Source organism: Hydra vulgaris, chromosome 05, assembly GCF_038396675.1.
Source record: "Hydra vulgaris chromosome 05, alternate assembly HydraT2T_AEP".
NCBI lineage: Eukaryota > Metazoa > Cnidaria > Hydrozoa > Anthoathecata > Hydridae > Hydra > Hydra vulgaris.
The window spans coordinates 24441128-24466896 of NC_088924.1; the positions used below are offsets into that span (position 1 = coordinate 24441128).

Genomic DNA, 25769 nt, shown 5'->3' on the forward strand with positions numbered 1-25769 from the left:
AAAGAAAAAATTGTGGACGAATTCGAATTACAACGCCTCGCACCGAAAGAAAAATAAGGGATATTGTGATAGAAAATAGGAGAAAATCGAAAAAAGTGCTTAAGGAAATCATAAACAATGAAGGTATAACAATATCCCTTGCAACACTCCGGAGAAGAATGGCGGAGAAGGGGTTTAAGGCCTGTAGACCAGCCAAAAAACCAAGGCTCACCCAGGCAATGAAGGATAAACGTCTCCAATGGGCTATAAAGCATCGCCATTTTACCACTGATGATTGGGAAAGAGTAAGTACTCAGTTTCTCTTCATAAACACATTAAATTTAAACGAATACCATATTAAAAAAAAGAATATAAGTATTTCATCAAAAATATTAACCAAATTTTGAATATTTTAGGTTTGCTTCTCAGATGAATCCCCATTGGAAATTCCAATGGATAAAACTAACTTCGTCCGAAGAAGGACAGGTGAAATGTTCAATGAAGATTGTCTTGTGGAGAGGGTGAAGCACCCGCTAAAAATTATGGTCTGGTCAGTCATTAGTAGCCAGGGTACTGGAAGGTTATACAATTTAAAAAATACAATGCGGCAGGACCAGTACATCCAAGTCTTAAAGGAAAGAATGATTCCTCAAGCGATGGAGTGGTATCCGAATAGGAACTTTACTTTCCAGCACGACTCTGCTCCATGCCATAAGGAAAAAACTGTAACAAAGTTTCTAGAGGCTAAAAAAATCTTTGTATTACCCTGGCCAGAAAACTCGCCCGACCTAAATCCCATAAAAAATTTATGGGAATTGTTAAAGAGGGATATAAGTAAAAATCTTAAAACAAATAAAAGAGATTTGATTGAAAAATTAATAAATGTTTGGCACCACAGCGAGGAAATTAAAAAAAATTGTCAAAACCTCATTAAAAGTATGACCAGAAGAGTTGAAGCCGTAATTGCTGCAAAAGGTGGCCACACTAAGTATTAGTGATTTTGTGTACAATATTTTGTATATCTTATTTCTTTTTCCTAAACATACGTTACACTTTTATATTTTTGTCATTTACTATTATTAATATCCTATATTCCCAAAATAAATAGTTGTAAATCTAACTCATTACAAAATATAGGGAAAGTCAGCTTCAGAATATGAAAATTTGTAAAAATGTTGGGTGGCTCTAATTTTTTGAGCCACCACTGTACATATATATTTATATATATATATATATATATATATATATATATATATATATATATATATATATATATATATATATGTGTGTACATATATTTATACATATATATATATATATACATATGTATATATATATATATATATATATATATATATATATATATATATGAATATATATATATATATATGTAAATATATACATATTTATATATATATATATACATATATATAGTTTTTCACTCTCAACGTTGGGTTGTATACATTGTATTAATGTTGATTCAAACATATTGAATCAATCTTGGGTTATACAGTAGAGTGCAAAAGTTAAGAAACATCTAACTTTTTTTCAGTTTTTAACGCATAACTTTTCACAAACTTTCTCAAATAACCTGAAAATTTTTACCGAATGTGCTCTATATTATAACAATTTAAAATCCATTTCACAAAATTTTTAAAACTCACTGGTCAATAAGTTTTTATTGTTTTGTTGAAAAGGCTTCCGTGCAAAAGTTTAGTAACAGTATAATAACCCGCCATTGTATCAGATTTTTGATAAAAAAGTATTATAAAAGGTCAAACTTTTTCTGAAATTTATTATTTGAATTAACTTGAGATATTTCAAAAGCAATGAAATATAACTAATTGAGAAATTATTTGTGTTTTATAAGTTTTATAATTCAATTACGTCGTGATATTTTATAAGCATGGGAAAAGCTAAAGGAAGTTTCAAATGAAATAAAGAAATCAATTATAAAAGGTCTGGGGAAAAAAATGACTTACAAAAGGATTTCTGAACTTTACAATGTTTCTATTCAAGGAATATGTCACATTATGAAAAGGTTTCGTCAGCGAAAAATTGTTGAAAGCAAGCCTCGCTATGGAAGAGCTAAAGTTACAACTGAAAAGGCTGATTGTTAGTATGGTTTTGCAAGAAAAATCCTTGCATGACGGCTGTCGAACTTAATTCAATTACGCATCAGTTTCATGGCACAAACTGTAGCGTTGATTCAACTAAACGTCGATTACGACAAAATAATATGCATGGTGACCTTCCAGTTAAGAAACCTCTTATATATGCGAGAAGTTTAAGAACCAGAATAAAATTTGCGAGAAATTAACTCAGTTGGACAGTTAATAATTGGTCAAAAGTCCTTTTCTCCAATGAATCAAAGTTTATGCTATTTGAAATTAATTCAATGTAGGTATTAAAGCAAACATGGTTATTTTGTTATTAGAAAAATCAACTACACTGTCGCTGCTACTATTAGCTCTTATTTTATCATAATTAAAAATCTTAATGATTAAAAAGATATTTTCGAGGAATTGCGAAAGAAAATGCAAATGTATTTGCGTTTTTAAAAGCTAAAAGGAGAATAGGAAGCCTAGAAGGCTATTGAATATTGTTATTAAATAGCAAACATGTATTTTTAATGAAGTATCTCTTAAAATGCCGAAAATGACATCTGAACGGTTATCAAATAAGATGTTTTACGATAAGAAAATTATTGAAGATATGGTTTACAGATATTGTGACCATAAAAAGGAAGGGAACTGCAGATTTCTGAAAAAACATAAAAAATGCTACAAAATTGCAAAATAAGTTAGTTACCTGGTTAAATGTTACATGTATTTATTTATGCTCCTTGAGATTCAACGTCATGTTGAATCTATTATGAGCCTATGCTAAATTGCAGTTTTATAATAATCACAGAGATCAGAGTTTCAAAATATCCATATGTTTATCAAGCTTTCTCTTAAGGATTTTCACACTTTTTGCGGAAATGATCTCTTCTGGTAGTTTATTCAACCATTTTGCAACACTATTTGTCAGAAAATTTTTCCTTGGTCTGTTTCTTTTTATTTGCTCAAAATCTACACGTGCTTTATGCCCTCTAATATTTGCAGCTGGATCATTTGCTGAAATAGAAATTGCTGTTTTTGGTTGTTGATACCAAAACACTTTGTCAAAACTATGAAAAATTTTATATTATTGAATTAAATCATAACTTATTCTTCTGGTTTTTAAAGAAGTCAGCTGTAGTATTTTTAACCTCTCTTCAAAGGGTAGGCCTTAACTCTGGAATCAACTTAGTTGCTCGTTGTTGAACAATTTCTAACTTATGTATGTCATTTTTATTATAAGGGTTCTCTATTGGTGATGCATATTCAAGAATAGATCCTACAAAAGTGCAATACAAAATCTTCATTGTGTTTTTGTCTTTGTAAGTAAATGATTTGCTTAGTAGACCTAATCGACTATTTGCTTTATTTACAACCATATTTACATGTTGATTCCACTTCATAGTATTTGAAATTAACACTCCAATGTCTTTTTCATGAGTTGTTGAATGTAGTTTTGAATCTTTTATGCAATACTCAAAATTCTTATTATGTTTTCCAAAATGCATGATTTTACATTTTTTTCATGTTGAAGTTTATCATCCATTTGTCAGACCATTCAGTTAGATTATTAATGTCGTCTTGCAAACTTTTTGAGTTTACCTGGTTGTTGACTACAGCAATAATTTTGTTATCATCTGCATAAAGTTTGCTTTTGTTATTAATTTTAGATGGTAAATCATTAATATATAACAAGAACAATAATGGACTAAGCACAGAATTCTGTGGAACACCGCTTAGCACCTCTAACCAATCTTATTTTGTATCACCAATTATAACGCGTTGTTTTCTATGTTATTATGTTATAAAATCTTGTTGTTGATATGTTATAAAATCTAAGGATTCTAATAAATTTCTTATACAATTTTTACACTTTAAGAAACCATTTTGTTGTTTACAGAAAAGATTATTTGATTCTAAATAATTTTTTAAGTTATCACTTATTTTTTCTAAAACTTTGCAATGTATGGATGTCAAAGGTATTGGTCGATAATTTATTGCTTGCAATTTACTTCCATTTTTCAATATGGGACTCACATTAGCCATTTTCCAGAGATCAGGAATATCATTATTTGTTAAATTTTGTTGAAAGATAATTGAAAGTGATATTGAAAAACTTTCAGAGCAGACTTTTAACACATAAGAATTAATTTTGTCATACCCACTAGACTTGTTTATGTATGTTGTTTTAGAATGTTTCTTTTCATTTTATTATATTTTTCTTTTGTGCCAGCTATAGATATAGCTATAGATATAGCCATAGCTATAGTTCATTTTTTTATGTGTTGTCCAAAAATTATTTTTGTACTTGATTTCTTTTTTTAAGCTAATTGACCTCCAAACTTCACTTGCTTTATTTTTTAGTTTTACATTAGGTATATAATTTTTGCATGATTGATTATGATAATATAAAAACTTATCAAAACATTTGTCAATGCATTTTGTTTTGAAAGTCGTCAGCCCAATTTATGATTTTTATATAAATATTAATTTTTTCATAGTTTCCTCTACGGTATGCAAATTTTTTAGTCGATGAAGATATGCAACATTTCAAATTAACAAAAACGAATTAACAAATATACTTTACTTAGTAATTGTAGATGATATTACCCGTATTTTTCGTTAATCCCATATGCCACCACTTGGTTTGAGTTGGTTTATAAAACTTGGTTTATAAAAACAACGTTAGCGGTTGAAGCTGGGCCAAAGCAATGCGCAATATTGTCCTAACGTTTTATCAATGTATGTTTACTAGCTGGGATGTAGCCAAAGGTTTTTTAGCATTTAAATTCATTAAATGTAATACAAGTATGCTAAGAAAGTTTTCTTGAAAAGGTAGCATGGAGGGATAAATTTTAGATAATGGTTCAAAATATAGTTCAAAATTGTTTCATCAATTTTCTTAATACGGGCAATTTGAGCACATAACAAGTGCCCACACTACAGACGGTCGATTGGCGTAGCCAAAGCCACTGTGAAATTAGTATAACTTAAGATAAAAAATATCATATGTCAAACGAGGAAATTCTCAAAAGTATTCAAATATTACATAATGTTTTAACAAAATGTCATTTATCAACAGCAGAACTACTAAATAGACAACAAATAAATAATAATTAACCAAGGTTTTAAAATTAAAATAAGGAATCATGTAAAAGATCTAAAGAGATATTTAAAGATAAAATATTCGTACTTTAATATCATACTTTTTCAATAAGTGTCAAATGTGGCGACACAAGGCAATTAACACGCAAATGAAATCAAATGAGATAAAACGTTAGAATGCATAGCTCCTAGATCGTATGAAATCAAAATAAATCATAACGGACATGTTCTCTGTCAAAATTAAATTTATCAAACTTATCTTACAACAGCTTTTACAGATGAATTAGATATTAGTAATGTCAATAAAGTAGTATAAGGAATAAACTTTGCTGTCTCTTCAAAATTGGCTAACACAGTTAAACGGATCTAAATACCAGTTACAATTTATTCACAATATCACAACAACCTCTGAAGCAGACATAAACTAAATATAGTGGCAACTTTCTTTACTATTAAAGTTATACAAAAATTGAATAAAAATAAAAAAGAAAACAAAAAAAATAATAATTCTTATATTTTTATGTTTATTTGTTAATTTAAATATACTTTTTAAACACGTCTTAAAAAAAGCAAAACCTTTATGATATTAAATTACGAAACCTTAAATAAACCATTATATTCAGGTAACCTATTTTTATCTCTTTGATGAACTCATTAGTAAAACTAATGACTTGATTGATCTTAAGTAGAAAATTTTTTTAGATTTTAGATTTTTTTGAGATATATAATCACATGTTATGCCTTTTTGCAGTAATTACCAAATGTCAAAATTAAACTTAATAATAATAATTTTGTTAAACACATTAGTAAAGATTTAACAAAGGGTATTGTAAAAAAAACTAACACATCGGTTCTTATGGGGTTCCGTGCGGGATTTCATGGCAACCCACATGAAACCCATGTAATACAAAATTTTTCTTTCACTGGGTGTTGACTTTTTTAAATGAACTTTTAGATATAAATGTTTTCCAAATGTGTATATTCTTCTTTGATACAGCGAAAGGAAGCAGTTTTAGCAATTATATCAAAGTATAGTCCATGAAAAAAGTCGCCAGTTTTTTTAAGGTTTTATATCTTCATTATTGCTGAAAATTGTTCTTCTTCTGTGCCCCGGACTGGGCACACCTTTAGTACTGTATCTTGTAACAACAAACGGATTTCTTTTGTTTTGTCCATTGCACCTTTAAAGTTTTCAAGACATTCCTAACAAAACGTAAAATAATAAATTTTTAAGTGTTATTAACCATATAAATTCAGTTAGCTCTTTATCACATTTTTTCCTGTATGTTAAAAATAAATATCATTTAAACGTGTTTTATTTTAACTTATAAACCAATCTGCTTTAGTTTTTATTTCTTTTTTCTACAAAAGGAGGTCCCTAATTCCTCTTTAAATTGCTACCACTCTGATTCTGAGCTGAAGCCATGGGATCTGGAACCTTAGGTTTTTAAAAGGAGTTAGAGCTTTAATATCACAACCCTATAAAATTAGGCTAATTAGAAACCATCAAAATCTTTTTTACTCCACTTTGAATAAAATTCTAATTCAAAATATAATTTAGGAGGAAGATTTTAAAATATTTATCTATCCGTCTCGGGCGCTCAATCTGGCTTTCACCAGACTCTAAGAAAAAACCTTAGGAGCCTATCCAAGATTTTTCCTTTTTTTATATTTTTATTAAGTCAAGGTTTCTACTATTTTAAAATTTTTACTATTTTAAAATTCTTACTATTTTAAGATATTTACGATTTTAAGATTTTTACTATTTTTAGAATTTTAAAATTTTCAATATATTAAGATTTTCACTACTTTAGAATTTTTAAGATTTTAACAAATTTAAAATTTTTACTATTTTAAGATTTTTCCTATTTTTAGATTCTTATTATTTGAAGGTTTTTACTAGTTTAAGATTTTTACTATTTTAAAATTTTTACTATTTTAAGATTATCACATTTTATGATTTTTACTCACTTTACATTTTTACTAGTTTAAGGTTTTTACTATATTAAGATTTTTAATATTTTAAGCCTTTTATTATATTAGGACTTTTACTATTTTAAGATTTTTACAATTTTAAGACTTTTACAATTTTAAGACTTTTACTATTTTAAGACTTATACTATTTTAGGATTTTTACTATTTAAAGATTTGAACTATTATAAGACTTATACTATTTTTAGACTTTTTCTAGTTTAAGATTTTTACTATTTTAAGATTTTTTATATTTTTAGATTTTCACTAGTTTAAGATTTTTACTATTTTAAGGTTTTTACTATTTAAGGATTTTAACTATTTTAAGATTTTTTTTATTTAAAGATTTTTACTATTTTAAATTTTTACTAATTTAAAAATTTTACTATTTTAGGATTTTTATTATTTTAAGAGTTTTACAAGTTTAAGATTTTTACCATTTTAGGTTCATCACGATTTATACATTCTTACTATTTTAAGATTTTTACTCTTTTAAAATTTTTACTCTTTATAGATTCTTACTATTTTAAGATTTTTACTATTTTTCGATAATTACTATTTATAGATTTTTATTATTTTAAAAACTTTACTATTTTAAGATTTTAACTATTTTAAGATTTTTACTTATATTGATTTTTTGCTATTATAAAATGTTTACTATTTTTAGATTTTTACTCTTTTATGATTTTCTCTACTTTAAGATTTTTACTATTTAAAGATTTTGACTAGTTTAAGATTTTTACTTATTTAGGTTTTTTACTATTTTAAAGTTTATACTATTTTTAAGATTTTTACTAGTTTAAGAATTTTACTATTTTAAAATATTTATTATTTTAGGAGTTTAACTAGTTTAAGATTTTTGCTGTTTTAAGCTTTTTACTTACTTTTTACTTTATTTTAAGATTTTTAATATATAAGAATTTTTATTATTTTAAATATCTTAAATCGATGCTTATTCTAAAGATTTTTGCTATTTTTAAAATAGTAAAAATCTTAAATAGATGCCTAATGTTTAAGATTTTTACTATTTCAAGATTTTTACTGTTTTAGGTTTTTTACTATTTTAAGAATTTTCTAGTTTAAGATTTTTACTATTTACGTATTTTTACAATTATAAAAATTTTACAATTAGAAGATTTTTACTTTTTTAAGATTTTTACTATATTAAGATTTTTACTATATTAAGATGTTTACTATTTTAAGATTTTTAGTATTATTAAAATTTAACAATTTATAGGTTTTTACTAGTTTAAGATTTTTACTGTTTTAATACTATTATTGTTTCAGGGTTTTTAATATTTTAAGATTTTTACTTTTTTACGATTTTCACTTTTTTAAAATTTTTACTATATTAAGATTTTTACTATATTAAGTTGTTTACTATTTTAGGATTTTTAGTATTATTAAAATTTAACAATTTATAGATTTTTACTATTCTAAGACTATTACTGTTTCAGGGTTTTTAATATTTTAAGATTTTTACTTTTTTAAGATTTTTACTTTTTTAAGATTTTTACTATTATACGATTTTTACTATTTTAAGATTTTTATTATTTTAAGAGTTTAACCAGTTTAAAATGTTTGCTGTTTTAAGTTTTTTACTGTTTTAAGATTATTATGATTTATAGATTCTTACTATTTTAAGATTTTTACTATTTTAAGATTGTTACTTTTTTTAAATTTTTACTATATTAAAATTTTTACTATTTTAAGATTTTTAGTGTTTATAGATGTTTACTATTTCAGATTTTTACAATTTAATTTTTTTTTCTAGTTTTAGATTTTTTACAATTTTAAGATTTTTAATGTTATAAGATTTATACTATTTTAACAATTTCACTATTTTTCGATGATTACTATTTATAGATTTTTAATATTTTTAAAGTTTTACTATTTTAAGACTTTAACTAATTTAGGATTTTTACTTTTTTAGATTTTTTGCTATTATAAATTTTTCTCTATTTTAAGAATTTCACTCTTTTATGATTTTCACTACTTTAAGATTTTTACTTATTTAGGTTTTTTACTATTTTAAAGATTTTACTATTTTTAAGATTTTTACTAGTTTAAGAATTTTACTATATTAAGATTTTTTATTATTTTAGGAGTTTTACTCATTTAAGATTTTTGCTGTTTTAAGTTTTTTCACTTTATTTTTAATTTATTTTAAGGTTTTTTTATAAATAAGGATTGTTAATATTTTTAAAATCTTAAATAAATGTATATTTTAAAGATTTTTACTATTTTTAAAATAGTAAAAATCTTAAATAGATGCTTTCTAGTTAGGATTCTTAAAAGTTTAAGATTTTTAATACTTTAGGTTTTTAACTATTTTAAGATTTTTCTAATTTAAGATTTTTACTATTTACATATTTTTACTATTTAAAAAATCTTAAAAAAGTAAAAATCCTTAAATAATAAAATTCCTTATATATTAAAAATCTTAAAACAAATAAAATCTGAAAATAGTAAAAAACTTAAAAATAGTAAAAAATTTAAAATAGTAGACATCTTAAATTAGAAAAAATCTTAAAATATTAAAAATCCTTAAATATTAAAAATCTTAAAATAGAAAAAAATCTTAAAATAGAAAAAATCTTAAAAATAGTAAATATTTTAAAATAGTGAATAACCTAAATAAGTAAAAATCTTCGACTATTTAAATTTTTAAAATAGTAATAATCTTAAAGCCGTGAAAATCTTAAATTAGTAAAAAAACTAAATAAGTAAAAATCTAAGAGTAGTAAAAATCTGAAAATATTAACAATCTAAAATTTTTTTTATTTTAAGATTTTTACTAGTTTAAGATCTTTACTTTTTTAGGTTTTTTACTATTTAAAAAATTTTACTATTTTAAGATTTCTACTACTTGAAGATTTTTACTATTTTAAGACTTTAACAAAATTAGGATTTTCACTATTTTAAGCTTTTTACTTTCTAGGGATTTTTATATATTTATGATTTTTACTATTTTAAGATTTTTACTAGTTTAAGATCTTTACTTATTTAGGTTTTTTTACTATTTTAAAAATTTTACTATTTTAAGGTTTCTACTATTTTAACATTTTTTACTTCTTAAGGATTTTTACTATTTTAAGATTTTTACTATTTTTAGATTTTTACTATTTTAAGATTCTTACTACTCTAAGATTTTTACTACTCTTAAATTATTCTATATGTTGATTAATTCTAATTTATAATTTTTACTAATTTAAGATTATTTCTAGTTTAAGATTTTTACTATTTTAAGGTTTTTACTATATTAAGATTTTTACTATTTTAAGATTTTTACTATTTATAGATGCTTACTATGTGAGATTTTTACTACTTATCGTTTTTTTCTAGTTTAAGATTTTTACTATTTATAGATTATTTCTAGTTTAAGATTTTTACTATTTTAGGATTTTACTATATAAGGATTTTTACAATTTTAAGATTTTTACTGTTTATTAATGCTTACTATGTAAGATTTTTACTATTTATAGTTATACCTAGTTTATGATTTGTACTATTTTGAGATTTTTTACTGTTTTAAAATTTTTACTATTTTAAGATTTTTACAATTTTGAAATTTTAATTATTTTAATAGTTTTACTTTTTGTGGTATTTTACTATTTTAGGGTTTTTACAATTTTAAGATTTTTCTAAAGTAAGATTTTTGCTATTTTAAGATTTATACTATTTTAAGATTTTAACTAATTTTAGATTTCATAATTTTAAGATTTTTACTATTTTAAGATATTTACTATTTTAAAATTTTTACTAGTTTAAGATTTTTATTATTTTAAGAGTTTTACTAGTTTAAGATTTTTACTGTTTCAAGTTTTTTACTATTTTGAGACTTACGGTTTATAGATTCTTACTATTTTAAGATTTTTACTATTTATAAATGCCTTACTATTTAAGATTTTACCTATTTATAGATTCCTAATATTTAAGACTTTTAAAAAAAAAATACATAAGTATGTCTATTTCTTGATTATTTGATCATAGTGAAAAATAAACTTCTTAGCAACGTCCATAGCAACAAATTTATTTTCTCTTTTCCACTTATCTACAACACCTTTTTCTTAATAGTTAATCTTATTTGATTAATCTGGGTCTGTGAAGTATTATTTTTTCAAAAAGAAAAGGAAATTTAAAGGAAGTCTATACACAAGCAAAAAACAACTCGTGTCCATGCAATCTGAACTATTAAATTATATTCCAAGTACATCAGCATCATTATCAAAGACAAGATCGTTTACTAAGCTGTCAAGCCATGCTATTTCTCGGCCTTTAAATGATGGTATTACTGGAAATAGATTTTTGGATATGTTTAATTTATCAAACTTAATTTCAGTTCTTGGTTGTCCTCAATGTAAATAAAGTTCATGTTTAAAGTTAAGTTAAAGTTTAAAACATTGATAAGCAAGTAAAATGACTGTAAAATGTTTTTGACAATGGGAGCATTCAATTTGGACATCAAATAAACTGCCATTTATGTCACGAGGGTTTGATATAAATTCAGAATAGTATACTCAATGCGTAGAAGTGGTCAAGGCTTTGCTGGTATTAATCGCTTTAATGCACTTATAAATTTTCCACCACGATTTACATCAAATAACTATAAAAAGATTGTTTTTAAGTTGAAAAAAAGTGTTAAGTTTATTGCCACTCAAACTATGGATGATGCAGCTCAAGAACTAAAAGAGTTATCCAAAAATCAACCACAGAATAATTTTTATGATATACCTGTGTCATTTGATGGCAGCTGACAAAGACGAGGTTTTTCATCGCTAAATGGAACAGTAAACTGCATTTCAACTTACTGTTTCATTTTAACTTTAACATTGGGGCTAAAGCTGTTATTAATTTGTATGAAAGACTAAACATTGTTCCAGGATTTTATACCAATCTTGGGTGTGATAAAATCAATACCAAAAATATTAAAAATTCAACAAAACATAATAAAGTTAAAAATGTTCTCCGTCGTCGTCAAATTAGAGGACAAAAAAAAACAAAAAGGATGATGAAAAAAAGCAAAATAAAGGAAAAATTTATAAAACAGGATTATTTTGAAGTTATTTTTAAAGATGTTGTTTTTTATTTTATTTAGTTTTTTTATTCTGGATATGCTGTTTTCTTATTTTTAGTTTTTTACATCGTTTTTTTGATAAAAAATGTTTTTCATGTGATTTATTATGTGAGTCTTTTTATATAAAATTATAAATAATGTAGATGTTGTATAAATTTTCATTATCAAAACAGCTTTTCAATTGATTTTATTATGCTTAGAATTGAAAAGCTTTAAAATATAATATCTTACAATAACTCTTTTTTCAAATTGTTTTACGTTTTGCTTATTTTCTCAGATTGCATTTTTTCCGAATTTAATAGAATTTGGAAATGTGGTAACTTTGGTTTTATTATAGCTTTTGAGCTGATATTTTCAAACAACACACATAATAGATTGTTTCATGCAATAAACAAAAAGTTTGATTTAAATATTTTATAATGTCTGTGATTAACTTGTCTAAAGTTCAATTTTATACTGAAAATATAGCAAAATATTGCTAATTTTTTAAGAACTTAAAAAGTCATTCTTCCCGAAATAATATTTCACCTTTTTTTTGGTTTATTGCATGCATCTAATGTAAATAAATAGTTTTAGAAAGTTTCATTGAAAAATAGTGTACCAACCCAAGGGAATTAGCTTTCCAAATTTAAAGAATTTATGACTTTCGCCATTTTGAATTTGTAACCATGGCAACAGCTGACGTTTTTTAAAATTGAAAACATATTTTTTAAACACTATTATAATAACCTTTCCAATGAATACCCTAAAAATGTTATGAGTTTGAAAGTTTTCGAAATATTTTTGAGGGGAGTGAGCCCCCTTAAGACATTTACTAGTTTAAGACTTTTACTATTTTAGGTTTTTTACTATTTTAAGATTTTTACTAATATTAGGTTTTTAATATTATAAGATATATATTATTTAAAGATTTTTACTAGTTTAAGATCATTACTTAAGTAATGATTTTAAACTAGTAAAAATCTTAAAATAGTAAAAATCCTTAGAAAGTAAAAATCTAAAAAAATTTAAAATCTTGAACGTGTTAAAGTCTAAAATTAGTAAAAATCTTTAAATAGTAGAAATCATAAAAGAGTAAAACTTAAAATAGTAAAAAACCTAAATAAGCAGAGATGTTAAACTAGTAAATGATTTTAAATAATATATATCTTATAATAGTAAAAATCTAAAAATAGTAAAAAACCTAAAATATTAAAAATCCTTATAAATTAAAAATCCTAAAATAGTTAAAATCTTAAAATAGTAAAACTCTCAAAATAGAAAAAATCTTAATAATAGTAAAACTTTCAAAATAGTAAACATCTTAAAATAGAAGAAATCTTAAAATTTTAAAAATCCTTATATATTAAATATCTTAAAATTTACTAGTTTAACATCTTTATTTATTTAGGTTTTTTACTATTTTAAATTTTACTCTTTTTTGATTTCTACTATTTGAAGATTTTTACTATTTTAGACTTTAACACGTTTAAGATTTTAACATTTTTAAGATTTTTACTTCCTTAGGATTTTTACTATTTTAAGATTTTTACTAGTTTAAGATCATTACTTAAGTAATGATCTTAAAGTAGTGAAAATCTTTAAACAATATATATCTTATAATATTAAAAATCTTTAAATAGTAAAACTCTTAAAATATTAAAAATCCTTATATCTGAAAAATCTTAAAATAGTAAAAATCTTAAAATAGAAAAAATCTTAAAAATAGTAAAAATTTTAAAATAGAAAAAAACCTAAATAATTAAAAATCCTATACTAGTTCAAATTATAAAGTAGTAAAAATCTTAAACTGTAAAAATAGAAATAATTATCTTAAACTAGAAATAACTTGTAAATAGTAAAAAATCTAAGAGTAGTAAAAATCTTAAAATATTAAAAATCTCATAGTAGTATTTTAAAAATGTAACTATTTTAAGATTTTTACTACTCTTAGATTTTTTACTAATTACAAGTTATTTCTAGTTTAAGATTTTTACAGTTTAAGATTTTTACTACTTTATAATTTGAACTAGTATAGGATTTTTAATTATTTAGGTTTTTTTCTATTTTAAAATTTTTACTATTTTTAAGATTTTTTCTATTTTAAGAAATTTACTATTTTAAGATTTTTAATATATGTGGATTTTTAATATTTTAGGAGTTTTGTTATTTTAAGACTTTTACTATTATAAGATATATATTATTTAAAGGTTTTTACTAGTTTAAGATGCCTACTTGTTTAGGTTTTTTAATATTTTAAATTTTACTATTTTAAGATTTCTACTATTTGAAGATTTTTACTAATGTAAGACTTTAACAAGTTTAAGATTTTAACTATTTTAAGATTTTAACTATTTTAATATTTTCACTTCCTAAAGATGTTTACTATTTTAAGATTTTTACTAGTTTAAGATCATTCCTTATTTAGTTTTTAATTATTTTCTATTTCATAAAGATTTTTACTTTTTTTAGACTTTTACAAGTTTAAGATTTTTGCAATTTTAGATTTTTATTTCTTGAGGATTTTTACTATTTTAAGATTTTTACTGTTTTTAGATTTTTATTAACTTAAGATTTTTACTACTCTAATATTTTTACTACTCTATAAAATTTACTATATATAGAATTTTTCTTGTTTTAGATTTTTACTGTTTTTAGATTTTTAGTATTTTAAGATTTTTACTATTTTTCGATGATTTTTTGATTTTTTAAAATTTTTACTTTTTTAAGATATTTACTATTTCAGGTTTTAACTAGTTTAAGACTTTTACTTATTTATGTTTTTTACTATTTTAAAATTTTTACTATTTTTAAGATTTTTTCTATTTTATAATTTTTACTATTTTATGATATTTTATATATAAGGATTTCGCATATTTTACGATTTTTTCACTTTTAAGATGTTTACTATTTTAAAATTGTTACTCTTTTTAAGATTTTTACCATTTTAAGATTTTCACTATTTTAAGATTTTTAATACATAAAGATTTTTTAAATTGTAAGATTTTTACTATTTTAAGATTTTTACTTTTATAAGATATTTATTTTTTAATGATTTTTACTAGTTTAAGATCTTTACTTATTTAGGTTTTTTACTATTTTAAATTTAATTATTTTAAGATTTCTACTATTTGAAGATTTTTACTATTTTAAGATTTTTATTTTTATAAGATAATAATTATGTAAAGACTTTTACTAGTTTAAAATTATTACTTATTTAGGTTTTTTACTATTTTAAAAATTTTATAATTCAAGATTTCTACTACTTAAAGATTTTTACTATTTTAAGACTTTTACAAGTTTAAGATTTTTACTATTTTTAGATTTTTAATATTATAAGATTTTTACTAATCTTAGACTTTTACTATTTATAAAATATTTCTAGTTTAAGATTTTTAATGTTTTAAGATTTTTACTATTTTAAGATTTTTACTTATTTTCGATGATTACAATTTATAGATTTTTGCTATTTAAAACTTTTTACTATTTTAAGATTTTCACTATTTTAAGACTTTACCTAGTTTAAGATTTTTTTTTATTTTGGTTTTTTACTGTTTTTAAATTTCTCACAGGTCTAAGATTTTTACTACTTTAAAATCTTAACTAATTTAAGATTTTTAATTATTTAGGTTTTTTACTAGTTTAAAATTATAACTATTTTAGAGATTTTTTTATTTTTAAGAATTACTATTTTAAGATTTTTACTATTTTAAGAATATTAATATATAAGGATTTTTAATATATTAGGATTTTTACTATATTAAAATTTATACTATTATAAGATATTTATTATTTAAAGATTTTTACTAGTTTAAGATCTCTACTTATTTAGGTTTTTTACTATTTTAAGATTTCTACTATTTTAAGATTATTACTAGTTTAAGATCTTTACTTATTTAGATTTTTTACTATATTAACACTTTTATTATTTTAAGATTTCTACTACTTAAAGATTTTTACTATTTTCAGACTTTAACGAGTTCAAAATTTGTACAATTTTAGATTTTTATTTCTTGAGGATTTTTACTATTTTAAGATTTTTACTGTTTTCAGATTTTTAATAATTTAAGATTTTTACTACTCTTACATATTTACTACTCATTGGATTTTACTATTTATAGAATTTTTCTAGTTTAAGATTTTTACTGATTTTAGATTTTTTGTATTTTAAGAATTTTACTATTTTTCGATGATTACAATATATAGATTTTTGCTATTTGAAAATTTTTACTATTTAAAGATTTTCACTAGTTTAAGACTTTTATTTATTTGGGTTTTTTACTATTTCCAAATTTTTACTATTTTCAAGATTTTTTTTAATTTACGATTTTAAATATTTTATGATATTTTATATATAAGGATTTCGTATGTTTTAAGATTTTTTCACTTATAAGATATTTACTATTTTAAAATTGTTACTCTTTTTAAGATTTTTACTATTTTAAGATTTTCACTATTCTAAGATTTTTAATATATAAAAATTTTTTATATTGTAAGATTTTTACTATTTTAAGATTTTCACTTTTATTAGATATTTCTTATTCAAAGATTTTTACTAGTTTAAGATCTTTACTTATGTAGGTTTTTTACTATTTCAAAAATTTTATAATTCAAGATTTCTACTGCTTAAAGATTTTTACTTTTTTAAGACTTTAACAAGTTTAAGGTTTTTACAAATTTATATTTTTATTTCTCGAGGATTTTTACTATTTTAAGATTTTTACTGTTTTTAGATTTTTATTAAAATCAAGATTTTTACTACTCTAACATTTTTACTCCTCTTTGGATTTTACTGTTTAAAGGATTTTTCTAGTTCAAGACTTTTACTGTTTTTAGATTTTTAATATTTTAAGATTTTTACTATTTTTCGATGATTACAATTTATAGATTTTTGCTATTTGAAAATTTTTACTATTTTATGATTTTTACTAGTTTAAGACTTTTATTTTTTTAGGTTTTTTACTATTTTCAAATTTTTACTATTTTTAAGATTTTTTCTATTTTAAGATTTTTAATATTTTATGATATTTTATATATAAGGATTTCGTATAATTTAAGATTTTTTCACTTTTAAGATGTTTACTATTTTATAATTGTTACTCTTTTTAAGATTTTTACTATTTTAAGATTTTTACTATTTTAAGATTTTTACTTTTATAAGATATTTATTGTTTAAAGATTTTTATTATTTTTAGTATTTTAAAATTTTCACAGCTTTAATAAGTTGTAAAAAATATAGTAATAATAATAATATAATAGTATTTATTATTATTAATATATAAGGATTTTTAATATATTAGGATTTTTACTAATTTAAATTTTATACTATTATAAGATATTTTTTATTTAAAGATTTTTACTAGTTTAAGATCTCTACTTATTTAGGTTTTTTACTATTTTAAGATTTCTAATATTAAAAATCTCAAAATAGTAAAAAACCTAAAATATTAAAAATCCTTATATATTAAAAATCTTAAAGTAGTAAAAATCTTAAAATATTAAAAATCTAAAAATAGTAAAAATCTTAAAATAGTAAAATTTTTAAAATAGTAAAAAACTAAATAATTATTTAGTTTTTTACTATTTTAAAAATTTTACTATATTAAGATTTTTACTATTTTTAGATTTTTAATATTTTAAGATTTTTAATACTCCGAGAACAAGTTAAAGATTTTTACTATTATATGATTTTACTTCTTAAGAAAATTTACTATTCTAAGGTTTTTGCTATTTTTAGATTTTTACTATTTTAAGATTTTTACTATTTTTAGATTTTTACTATTTTAAGACTTTTACTATTTTTAGATTTTTAATATTATAAGATTTTTACTTCTCTTAGATTTTTACTATTTATAAAATATTTCTAGTTCAAGATTTTTAATGTTTTAAGATTTTTACTATATTAAGATTTTTACTTATTTTCAATGATTACAATTTATAAATTTTTGCTATTTGAATATTTTTACTAGTATAAGATTTTTACTAATTTAAGACTTTAACTAGTTTAAGATTTTTTTTTATTTAGGTTTTTTACTGTTTTAGAAATCTCACAGCTCTAAGATTTTTACTACTTTAAAATTTTAACTAATTGAACATTTTTATTTATTTAGGTTTTTTACTATTTTAAAATATTAATTATTTTAAAGTTTTTTTCTGTTTTAAGATTTTTACTATTTTAAAATTTTTGCTATTTTAAGATTTTTGATATTTTAAGATTTTTTCTATTTTAAGATTATTAATATATAAGGATGTTTAATGTTTTAGGATTTTTACTAATTTAAAATTTATACTATTATAAGATATTTATTATTTAAAGATTTTTACTAGTTTAAGATCTCTATTTATTTAGGTTGAAGAAAACTAGACGATTAAGAGTTTTTGGAGCGCATAAGAACAGTCACAGAAAAAGGATGAGACTTAATTTAATGAAGAGTAACAAGAAAATGAATTTTAGACAAAGTGAAAAAACGCATTGCACACATAGTTGGATATGCTTTTGCAGTCAACTTCTAACTATAATTATATCGTCATAATGTTGCTTCGCTTTCTATAAATACTATAATGGGTACTGCTCTAAAGAGCTATCGTCTCATGCGCCTTTTACTAAAATTCATTTTCCTGTTACTCTTCATTAAATTAAGTCTCATCCTTTTTTTGTGCCTGTTCTTATGCGCTCCAAAAACTCTTAATCGTCTAGTTTTTTTCCTCGAACTCTAGTTTTTTTAGAAAAATCACTTTCTTTATCTTGCTTTCCTGATTCTTATAATTTGCAATCCTTCAAGTCGTCAGTCAATCGTTATCTTGCTCTGCAATCTTTATCTTTTCTCTTCCGGTAACTTCCCAATTTAATTAATGGCTGCTTGCAGCCTTGTTGAAGGAGAAGATGTTTAAAAAAAAAAACTGTATTTTTTCAATTGTTCTTATAGACACTGTAAGTTTTGTGAGTGAATTACTCATTTATAGTGCGCTTTTTTCGTGTAACACCTACTGTATCTGTGTGCCCTATGTTTCAATGTGCCCTCACTCCACCTTATTTCTCCTTTATGTGAAGTGCCTTGATGTGACCAATTATATGTTCTCATAATTATAAAAAACAAGATATTTAAAGTACATTTTTTTTCTGATTTTAAAAATTTGCAATAACCCTAGGCTCCTCTTGTCCACAATTTTATTCTGCATCCCTGATTTTGTGGACAAAATATTTTGTCTTCTTTAAAAAATAATTTGTTTTATAATTAACTTTTACCAAGTTATACAAATGCTTTTATACAAATGCTTTAGTAAAATGCAGCATTTATATATTTATGGGCCTTCAAATCAAGCTTTTATTGTTGCTTGTAAATTATAAAGGTTAATGCTGACATTATTTATATTGATATTTGATATATTTAAGAAAGACTTTAAGAAATAAAAGATTTTGACCCTACAAAGACAGTGGTACTACAGTCTAGCTAGTGGTTAGGCTTCATTAAAGTTAATAATAATGCCTATTTTGGCTAAGTGTAAAGAGAAAGAGCTTGTCTAAAATAGAAAGGGCATTATTAGAAGATCAACTCCAGATATGGCAACATTATTCCACAAAAGGCCGAATTTAAGATTTTTAGAGATAAATAATAAAATCCGGAGTGAGAAGGTATCGAGCTCGATAAAGAGATAAAACCTTAGCAGATGCTTATTTTACAACGGATTTGATATATGGCTTCCAAGAAAGATTGGAAGTAAGAGTTAATCCTATAAAATGAAGGGTAGTTAGAGTTAATCCTATAAAATGGAGGGTGACTTATCGAGTAATTTACCATTCATAAATATAGGAAGATCTAAATAGTTGCCATAACAATTGTTTAAAAAAAATTGAGTTTAATCTGAATTAAAGTTCACCAGCCACAGTGAGTCTCATGTTGTAGCAGAAGTGAGATCATTTTCAAGCTCAAATGTCTTCTCCAAGCAATCAGAGACTGTTAGTTTCTTATCATGACAAGAATAAATGGTAGTACCATCAGCGAACAAAGCCATCTTAGATGTGAGAATATCTGAAAGATCTTTAATGTAAATTAAAAAGAGTATAGGGCAAAGGATAGAACCTATTGCAGAATAAGAAGAAAGGTGCTGTCCATTGAGAACAACTTTTATGAAACGATAGGAAAGGAAGGATTCAATAATCCTAAAGATGTTACCAGATACACCGTAGGAAGAAAGCTTATGGAGAAGACCAGCATGCCAACTTTATCAAAAGTTTTTGAAATGTCAATAGCAATGGCCTTAACCTCTCCACCTTTATCTAATGTATAGTAAAACCTATCGGTTATTACTGTCAGCAAATCAGCTGTAGAACGAGAAGATCGAAATCCATATTGATTATCACAAAGTATGTTATTAGATTCAAGATGATAATTAAAGATTCAAAAGCCTTGCTTATGATAGGAATAAGACTAATGGGGCGGTAGTTTGACAATTCAGATTGCTCTCCAGAATTTTTGAATATAGGGATAACAGATGCCTCTTTCCAGCAGGCTGGAAAACAAGACTCTTTTAAGCACTTTTTGAATCGTTTTGACGACTTCTCAGGAGAACACTATTGCAAGACTATTACAGGTATATTGTCCGGGCCTCAAGCTGTTGAATCGTCTAAGCAGGAAATCACTTTAGATACTTAAGCTGGAGTGATACGAGTGTCAAGCAATGAATCAACCTGTTTGACAGCTATATCAGGTTGAACGCAATTAGTGGAATCAAGATAGGATATTGATGAAAAGTTTTTGGCAAACAATTCAGCTTTGTCTTTAGGTGAGGTAACAAAGTCAAACCATACAAGAGAGGTGGAGTTACAGATTTGCCCTTATTGTTGATACTATTAAAGATGCCAAAGAAGTCACAAGAGACTTTTCTGATGAAATACGAGATTTCACAACCTGAGAATAACGGGCTTTGGCATTAGACAAAACATATTTTACAATAGTTTCTAGCAGTAATAAACAGACTCTGTTTAGTGAAGAATTGCTTTGCCTATTGATATGAAAGTAAAGTTTTTGATTGGCAATTTCAGCAGTACAAAGTAAAGAAAACCATAGAGAAGAGTGAGGCTTGACCTGAAATCTTTGAGAGGAAATAAAGGATTCCATGCCAGCTGGATACACGAAGTTATATAAAAAACACATTTGTCAACAGGAACACGAAAGATTTCTATCCACGAACCATCACGAAGAAAACCATGGAAAGAGTCCCAGTCAGCTTTAAGGTAGTTGTAAGAGGTACAATGATAGAGGGATTCAGAAGATGATGAAGAATGAGATAATAGTTTTAGAGAGATCAAGCTTTGATCAGAAGCACCAAAGGGTGAATGTGGAGAATCTGAGCTCTGACTAGGATCAAAAACAATATATAAGTCAAGTAGAGAAGGTAAATGATTCGGGTTGTCTGGTAAAGGAGTTGGAAAGTTAACTATTTGAGTTAAGGAATAAGAACGGCAAAAGTTGTGGGTGTTAATGCCTGCATAGTCACTTATACTAGCGCTAAGCCATTCAGTGTGCATTAAAGTCACCAACAACAACAATATTAGCTGATAGATAAAGAGAGAGGCAATAAAATGAAGTGGTGCTATAGAAAAGTACATAGAAGAAGAGTCTGTGGATTCAAACCTAGTTTCCCGACAAATGGGTAAAGTCTGACAAATGTAAATGCCCAGACCAACCATGTGACTGTTGGAGTTTTTACGAATTAAAGGAAGATAACCATCAACATTAAGATTACAAGATAAGACAGCTGAACTCAAATTAGTCTCACAAAGAGTAAGTAGGCCTGGTAAACTTTGCAAGAGATAAGACTCAATAGAAGAAAATTTACTTCGAAGACCACAAATATTAGTGAATAATAGGTTTAGAGAACTTGGTGATTGATGGTTTTTCATGTTTTATAGTTTTTGGTATTTTATTCATTTTTAAATTTATTTAAGAACTTGACTCAAAGCATAGATAGTTATCAGTACTCTGTTTAATAGCCCAAGAAATTGTCTCATTACTATTGAAAAATCGTAAGCCGTAACAAAGGGATCCAAATGTGGCCTCAACAATGCACACCAAAAGTACAAACAGGGCACCATCCATGCGCAACATGGCATTGTTAATACTTTGATATTTTTTAGCTGTCGATGGAATCAGCCTTTCTGAGAGCTACCACAGAGTACGGGAAACGCGACTACCAGCCGGCCTCAGAACCATAAAACTGAGTTTTAGAGCTATACCCTCATTAGGAGATAATAGAATGAGTTACTTTGTCATAAAAACAGAGACACAAGCAAGTCTCATGCATTGAGTGAAAAAGATCAAGCATTCAACATCCTGAACTGGAAGCAATGTATTAAAAATACATCTGCGCCGGCCTATTAGATGAAAAAGGGGTGCGAGGCTGGTAAACAGATAGAATCTGTTTACCCCTTAGTTGCAACAGAGTTCATTCATTGATATAAACTGAAAAACCATAGATATGTTTCAGACGCTCTTAATTAAAAACTTTGATATTTTCTTTAAAAGGGTTTTTTTTTAGCAAATTTAGTGTTGACAATTGTGCCAAACGTTGTTGAGTAAGTATACATCTTTGTTAGTAATATTTTTTTTTATTTTAATAAATGTTCGGTACTTTAACTTAATTGCATTTTTTAAAGGCATTAATATGTATCAGTAAGGCACATTGACATGTATCAAAACACTAAATTTGCTAAAAAAAAAACGCTTTTAAAGAAAATATCAAAGTTTTTAATCAAGATTGTTTTTATACATGTCAATGTGCCTTATTGACATGTACAAATCTTAAGACCTAAATGCGTATTAATAAAAACTAATGCAAATTAGTTTTGTGTTATTTTTTAGGATTTTCGTTATTATTTGATATAAATCAATATGGCCCTAGCTTGTATCAATGTACCTCGTAATAGGGTTAACTTAATACGAATTAAATTTTTTTTATTAAATGGGTCCTAAAACTTTTTCAAATAAATTTTAAAGGTAATTTGTTTCAATTAAGATTACTTACACATACAATGTATTCTTTTTAATAGCTTTATTATTACTATTATGCCATTGTTATGATTTGATTTTACCCTAAAATTAAAATGTATTAATGTCCTGTAACTTTCCCTAACTAACAGAACTTTAATTGCAAACAAACTGAATAACTAGTTCAAACCTGTTTTTGCTGTTGAGCGTATTGGTAACTTACCTAAGTGTGATACTAGGGCAGTAATAGAAATCAAAGTTAACAAAGTTTATAAGCATATAGATAAAGACAGTGTTTTCAAGCACCTTTACACAATAGATGTATGGTAGCCCATAGACTGTGATGTAACCTATGCAATTCATGTAAACGTACAGCAGTTGGCTTCATATTCTAATATACTTAGGTCTTCTTGGGAGCTCAGTGAGTTACGAAAAACATGTAGGAAAGCTATTATATCACAAATCCAAAAGATGTATAGCAAAATGGTTTCAGTCAACTATCAATTGAATTCACTCATCACAATATTTTGCATAGTATTTGAGATAATATTTTGAAATGTAATCTTTAAGTAAAAGTAACAATCTATTAAGTAATGTTTAACAGTTTTGTGCAAAAAAAATCATTTACCTCAAATTTACTAAAACTATTGATATAATAACGTAGGAATTATCATTAAGTCATCTAATAGATGTTATTTATATTGATTTTACTAAGGCTTTTGACAAGTTGGCACATTGCAAAATGCTTAAAAACCTTGCAGTGCACGGGATCAGAGGAAAACTGCTCGGCAAGATCAAAGTTTTTACTTTTAACAGAAGATAAAGGTGGTTATTGGTGATGTAGTTTCCAATTTGGCTGATGTCATAAGTGGTATACTTTTATAGATTGTAACTTTTTATTATTTTTATAAATGATTTCATTAAGTTGTCATAATTATTTTTTATGCTTAATCGAAAACAAGGTCAAAATATTTTTAAATAATTAAAAACAATAATTTAGATAATAAAAAATTTTGTATAATCGATGTAAAACTTCTTAGAACAAAAACTTCTTAGAAAAAAAACTTCTTAGAAAAACTTGTAAAACTTCTTAGAAAAATAAAGTCTTTTTATTAACATCATTTAAAAGTTTTTGATCACATGATCACAAAGGTTTTCAGATTGCAACTAAGGTAAAGCATTATTTTAAATAAATGGTTAAATAGTATTTAAATATTCCAGCGGTCCACAACACAATTAATTATAAGTTTAAAACTAAATAGTTTAGAGATGAAGTTTTTTTTAATTTATAAAACAATTTAATTTTAAAGATAATACTTACCTAATACTGAAAAAATGTGTAATTATAATGTCTTTTAATTTATAAAAATTTAAGATTATAATTTTCTTTTAGACCACCATATTTTGCAACGATTGATTTTAACTCTTGATATGCCTTCTTTAATTTCAAGATAGTTAAAAGCACTTTACATGACACTATAAGCAATATTTTCTCAAACATCTTCTTTGTTTGGAGGCTGATGTTAAAAAATGGTTGCATTTAATTATGCAAAATACTAATATACTAGGGCTGAATGTTTAAACACTTTAATTGATATAAATAAAATATTTGTTTTATTGAACTATAAATAAATTTAATAACGAACTATTTGTTGACCGTTTTAAGAATATGCTAAATAATTAAAAAGAAAAAAAAAACTTTTTTCAAAGATAATTGCAAGGCTCAAATAAAATGATTGTTAATCGTAATATCTGGAAATGCTTCTGGTCTATACATTTTAAGGTTTTAAAAAACCGTAAACTTTGTTTTTATTACTAAACTCAATGTTTTTTTACATTTTACAAAAAATTATTTATATCGATTTTGAATTATGGCATAAAATCTCATTATAAAACTATAGTATTACTAATATTTTCTTTATTTTTATAAAAATTATGATCTAAACTTTAATATTTTTATGAGTTAAACTTTAATATTTTAACTCATTTTATAAATCTTCAGATATGACAACACCTTTTTGAGATGTAATTAAGAACATGAAAGTTGTGATTAAGAAATTGCAAGATGTAATTGAGAACATATTAGTTGTAATTAAGAAAAGTATATAACATAAATTATTGATCAAAAAAATGCAAAGATATAATTTAAATTTAAGCAATCTTTCATATTTAAAATCATTGCGCAATGTTTCGTAGTATTTATTTTGACCCCTAAATTTTGCGCCAGAGTCATCCAATCGTCATTTTGATCAACACATTCAGCAACTCTTTTTTCATTTTGTAATGATAAAACGTAATGTTTTTCTTTAACTCGTTGGGCTGTATATATTTCATGCCCAATTATTGGGCAAGTTGACTCTGGTTCTTCCAGAAGCGGATGTAAGCTAATTTGGTGAAAGAAATGCTGACACGTATTCAATTTAATACCAAACTTTAAGGTCACAATGTATTTGCAATTAAAACAGCGATCTTTTGATACCATTTTTGATAATTTTAACTTATCTAAATTCATGTTCCAGAAAACTTTTTATAATGACATTTAAGCTACATTGATAATTTGCAATTAAA

At 24.0% G+C, this 25769-nt stretch overlaps 1 protein-coding gene across 1 annotated transcript; it reads right to left on the reverse strand.

The window, feature by feature from the left end:
* Positions 1 to 2895: 2895 nt before the first annotated feature.
* Positions 2896 to 3589, reverse strand: LOC136080279 (uncharacterized). Its single transcript, XM_065796894.1, has 2 exons — positions 3270 to 3589; positions 2896 to 3151 (listed from the first exon to the last, which is right to left on the reverse strand). Exons 1-2 carry the CDS (start codon positions 3587 to 3589, stop codon positions 2896 to 2898), a joined length of 576 nt encoding a protein of 191 aa, XP_065652966.1.
* Positions 3590 to 25769: the final 22180 nt, after the last annotated feature.

What these genes read in the sequence shown, in the direction of transcription:
- LOC136080279 (XM_065796894.1), bottom strand. Translation starts at nt 3,589, where the DNA reads ATGCATTTTGGAAAACATAATAAGAATTTTGAGTATTGCATAAAAGAT. An exon ending in GTTCAACAACGAGCAACTAA is followed by an intron (nt 3,152 to 3,269) that starts GTTGATTCCAGA and finishes AATTTTTCATAG; the next exon opens with TTTTGACAAAGTGTTTTGGT.